The sequence below is a fragment of the Calidris pugnax genome, unplaced genomic scaffold, assembly GCF_001431845.1.
Source record: "Calidris pugnax isolate Ruff unplaced genomic scaffold, ASM143184v1 scaffold321, whole genome shotgun sequence".
In the NCBI taxonomy this organism is placed as follows: Eukaryota; Metazoa; Chordata; class Aves; order Charadriiformes; family Scolopacidae; genus Calidris; species Calidris pugnax.
In genome coordinates this window covers 2,367-7,299 of record NW_015091030.1, presented here as the reverse complement: position 1 = coordinate 7,299, position 4,933 = coordinate 2,367, and the positions used below count along the sequence as shown (strand labels likewise).

Genomic DNA, 4,933 nt, shown 5'->3' with positions numbered 1-4,933 from the left:
AACCTTGGTGACACCACCCAACCTTTGTCCCCTCCACCCACCACCAGTCCAAGGGCGTCTACGAGAAGGTGGGGGAAGCCACCGAGACGGCCTTGACCTGCCTGGTGGAGAAGATGAACGTCTTCAACACCGACGTCCGCAACCTCTCCAAGGTGGAGAGGGCCAACGCCTGCAACTCCGTAGGTGTCACCTCCTGTCCCCTCCTGTCCCCTCGTGTCCCCTCCTGTCCCCTCGTGTCACCTCCTGTCCCCTCCTTTGCTCCCCCCTTGGCCCCGCCTCCTCCATACCTTGGTGGCCCCATCTCCAGGAGGTTCCGTTCCCACCTTCTCTTTGATGGCCACCAACGTCCTGTTGACCCCATGGACCTCCTGGTGTCACTGTTGTCACCTCCTGTCCCCTCCTGTCACCTCCTGTCCTCTCCTTTGGTCCCTCTTTGGCCACACCTCCTCCATACCTTGGTGGCCTCATCTCCAGGAGGTTCCATTCCCACCTTCTCTTTGATGGCCACCAACGTCCTGTTGACCCATGGTCCTCCTGGTGTCCCCTCCTGTCCCCTCCTGTCCCCTCCTGTCCCCTCGTGTCACCTCCTGTCCCCTCCTTTGCTCCCCCTTTGGCCACGCCTCCTCCATACCTTGGTGGCTCCATCTCCAGGAGGTTCCGTTCCCACCTTCTCCTTGATGTCCCCGTGGCCACCAACGTCTCGTTGACCCCATGGACCTCCTGGTGTCACCTGTTGTCACCTCCTGTCCCCTCCTGTCCCCTCGTGTCACCTCCTGTCACCTCCTGTGGTCCCCCCTTGGCCCCACCTCCTCCATACCTTGGTGGCCCCATCTCCAGGAGGTTCCGTTCCCACCTTCTCCTTGATGACCCCGTGGCCACCGACGTCCCGTTGACCCCATGGACCTCCTGGTGTCACCGTTGTCACCTCCTGTCCCCTCCTGTCCCCTCGTGTCACCTCCTTTGGTCCCCCCTTGGCCCTGTCTCCTCCATAACTTGGTGGCCCCATCTCCAGGAGGTTCCATTCCCACCTTCTCTGTGATGTCCCCATGGCCACCAACGTCTCATTGACCCCGTTGTCCTCCTCATGTCCTCATTGTCCCCGTGTCCCCAAGGTCCTCCAAGGTCCTCCAAGTGTCCCCAAGGTCCTCCTCATGTCCCCATGGGTCCCGTTGACCCCATTGTCCTCCTCGTGTCCTCATTGTCCCCGTGTCCTCAAGGTCCTCCAAGGTCCTCCAAGTGTCCCCAAGGTCCTCCCCATGTCCCCAAGGTCCTCCAAGGTCCTCCAAGTGTCCCCAAGGTCCTCCCCTTGTCCCCAAGGTCCTCCAAGTGTCCCCAAGGTCCTCCTCATGTCCCCAAGGTCCTCCAAGGTCCTCCTCGTGTCCCCAAGGTCCTCCAAGGTCCTCCAAGGTCCTCCAAGTGTCCCCAAGGTCCTCCCCGTGTCCTCAAGGTCCTCCAAGGTCCTCCAAGTGTCCCCAAGGTCCTCCTCGTGTCCCCAAGGTCCTCCCCCTTTCCCCAAGGTCTTCCAAGGTCTTCTAATTGTCCCCAAGGTCCTCCAAGTGTCCCCAAGGTCCTCCTCGTGTCCCCAAGGTCTTCCTAGGTCCTCCAAGTGTCCCCAAGGTCCTCCAAGGTCATCCAAGGTCCTCCTCGTGTCCCCAAGGTCCTCCTCATGTCCCCAAGGTCTTCCTAGGTCCTCCAAGTGTCCCCAAGGTCCTCCAAGGTCATCCAAGGTCCTCCAAAGTTCTCCCCGTGTCCCCAAGGTCCTCCTCATGTCCCCAAGGTCCACCAAGGTCCTCCCCCTGTCCCCAAGGTCCTCCAAGTGTCCCCAAGGTCCTCCAAGGTCCTCCAAGTGTCCCCAAGGTCCTCCTCATGTCTCCAAGGTCCTCCAAGGTCCCCTCACCCCATGGATCCACCTCCTCATCCCATGGGGCCACCTCCTCGCCCTATGGGACCACCTTCTCACCCCATGGATCCACCTTCTCACCCCATGGATCCACCTCCTCACCCCATGGGGCCACCTCCTCGTTCCATGGGGCCACCTTGCTCCATGGATCCACCTCCTCACCCCATGGATCCACCTCCTCATCCCATGGGGCCACCTCCTCGCTCCATGGGGCCACCTTGCTCCATGGATCCACCTTCTCATCCCATGGGACCACCTTCTCACCCCATGGGGCCACCTCCTCGCTCCATGGGGCCACCACCTCACCCCATGGGACCCACCTCCTCACCCCGTTGTCTCCTCCCCCGTAGGGTGCCCCCGAGGGTGTCATCGACCGTTGTAACTACGTCCGGGTGGGGACAACCAGAGTCCCCTTGACCCCATCCGTCAAGGAGAAGATCTTGACCGTCATCAAGGAGTGGGGCACGGGGAGGGACACCTTGCGCTGCTTGGCCTTGGCCACCCGCGACACCCCCCCCAAGAAGGAGGACATGGTCCTGGAGGACTCCTCCAAGTTCGCCGAGTACGAGGTGATCTTCTGGGTGATGTGGGGGGGTCCTCTTGGGGGGGCATGGGGGCGTTAAAGGTCCATGAGGTCATCTCGGGGGGGTTCTTGGGTCCACGTGGCCCCATAACCACGTTCTTGGGGGGGTTCTTGGGTCCTCGTGGCCCCATAACCACGTTCTTGGGGAGGTTCTTGGGCCTTCAATGGGGTATGAGGTCATCTCGGGGGGGTTCTTGGGTCCACGTGGCCCCATAACTACGTTCTTGGGGGGGTTCTTGAGCCTTCAAGGGTGTCTGATGTCCCCTCCTTGGTGTCCCTTGTCCCCTGGAGGTCCTTTGGTCCCATCTAGAACCTTCTCTGGTGGGTTCTAGGTCCTACAAGGGGGTCTCACCCCATTTTGGATGGTTCTTGGCCCCGTATTGGCCTTTTTTGGGGGCGTTTTTGGTCTTTTTGGGTGTCCGATGTCCCCTCCTTGGTGTCCCTGGTCCCCTGGAGGTCCTTCGGTCCCATCTAGAACCTTCTCTGGTGGGTTCTAGGTCCTACAAGGGGGTCTCACCCCATTTTGGATGGTTCTTGGCCCCATATTGACCTTTTTTGGGACATTTTTGGTCCTTCTGGGTGTCCCTTGTCCCTTTTGGACCTCCCTTGATGCCATCTAGAACCTTCTCTGGTGGGTTCTAGGTCCTACAAGGGTGTCTCACCCCATTTTGGATGGTGCTCAGCCCCATATTGACCTCTTTTGGGGGACTTTTTGGTCTTTTTGGGTGTCTGATGTCCCCTCCTTGGTGTCCCTTGTCCCCTGTAGGTTCTTCGGTCCCATCTAGAACCTTCTCTGGTGGGTTCTAGGTCCTACAAGGGGGTCTCACCCCATTTTGGATGGTTCTTGGCCCCATATTGACCTTTTTTTGGACATTTTTGGTCCTTCTGGGTGTCCAATGGTCCCTTTTGGACCTCCCTTGATGCCATCTAGAACCTTCTCTGGTGGGTTCTAGGTCCTACAAGGTTTTCTCACTCCATTTTGGGTGGTTCTTGGCCCCGTATTGCCCTTTTTCGGGGTGTTTTTGGTCTTTTTGGGTATCTGACGTCTCTTCCTTGGTGTCCCCACCCCGCCCCACAGATGGACCTGACCTTCGTGGGCTGCGTGGGGATGCTGGACCCTCCCCGCAAAGAGGTGATGGGCTCCATCCGCCTCTGCCGCGACGCCGGCATCCGGGTCATCATGATCACGGGGGACAACAAAGGGACGGCCATCGCCATCTGCCGCCGCATCGGCATCTTCGGGGAGGAGGAGGAGGTGACGGGGAAGGCCTACACGGGCCGGGAGTTCGACGACCTCCCCCCAGCCGAGCAGAGGGAGGCCTGTCGCCGGGCCTGCTGCTTCGCCCGGGTGGAGCCCACCCACAAGTCCAAGATCGTGGAGTTCCTCCAGTCCTTCGACGAGATCACCGCCATGGTGAGGAGGAGGGGACACCAGCTGACGTGGTTTTGGGGTTCCATCACCATTTTGAGGGGTTCTTATGGGGGTTCTGTATCAGTTGGACGTGGTTTTGGGGTTCCATCACCATTTTGAGGGGTTGCTGGGTGGTCCCGTAAGGATCTGACGTGGTTTTGGGGTTCCATCACCATTTTGAGGGGTTCCTGGGGGGTTCCCGTAAGGATCTGACGTGGTTTTGGGTTTCCATCACCATTTTCAGAGGTTCCTGGGTGGTCCCATAAGGATCTGACGTGGTTTTGGGGTTCCATCACCATTTTCAGAGGTTCCTGGGGGGTCTTGTAAGGATCTGACGTGGTTTTGGGGTTCCATCACCATTTTGAGGGGTTCCTGAGGAGTTCTATATCGGTTTGATGTGGTTTTGGGGTTCTATCACCATTTTCAGAGGTTCCTGAGGGGTCTCGTAAGGATCTGACGTGGTTTTGGGGTTCCATCACCATTTTGAGGGGTTCCTGAGGAGTTCTATATCGGTTTGATGTGGTTTTGGGGTTCTATCACCATTTTCAGAGGTTCCTGAGGGGTCTCGTAAGGATCTGACGTGGTTTTGGGGTTCCATCACCATTTTGAGGGGTTCCTGAGGAGTTCTATATCGGTTTGATGTGGTTTTGGGGTTCTATCACCATTTTCAGAGGTTCCTGAGGGGTCTCGTAAGGATCTGACGTGGTTTTGGGGTTCCATCACCATTTTGAGGGGTTCCTGGGGGGTTCCCGTAAGGATCTGACGTGGTTTTGAGGTTCCATCACCATTTTGAGGGGTTCCTGGGGGGTTCCCGTAAGGATCTGACGTGGTTTTGAGGTTCCATCACCATTTTGGGGGGTTCCCATCAGGATCTGACGTGGTTTTGGGGTTCCATCACCATTTTAGGGGGTTCCCATAAGGATCTGACGTGGTTTTGAGCATCCACCACCCTTTGTAGACCCACCACCCCACCTTCGGGTGACCCTGGGGTGCCACCCCACCCCCCCCACCCCTTGGGGGACCTCCCCCTCCCCCACCC

The 4,933-nt window shown here is 58.5% G+C and overlaps 1 protein-coding gene across 1 annotated transcript in view; it reads left to right on the top strand.

Moving 5' to 3' along the window:
• LOC106896265 (sarcoplasmic/endoplasmic reticulum calcium ATPase 1-like) overlaps positions 1-3,897 on the top strand; it is a gene marked incomplete at both ends in the record, with an annotated part of 16,227 nt that extends 12,330 nt beyond the window's left edge. Inside the window, 3 exon segments of the mRNA XM_014956096.1 lie at positions 31-179; positions 2,251-2,469; positions 3,562-3,897. Coding sequence (XP_014811582.1) covers positions 31-179; positions 2,251-2,469; positions 3,562-3,897 — 704 coding nt within the window.
• Between the last annotated feature and the right edge of the window lie 1,036 nt (positions 3,898-4,933).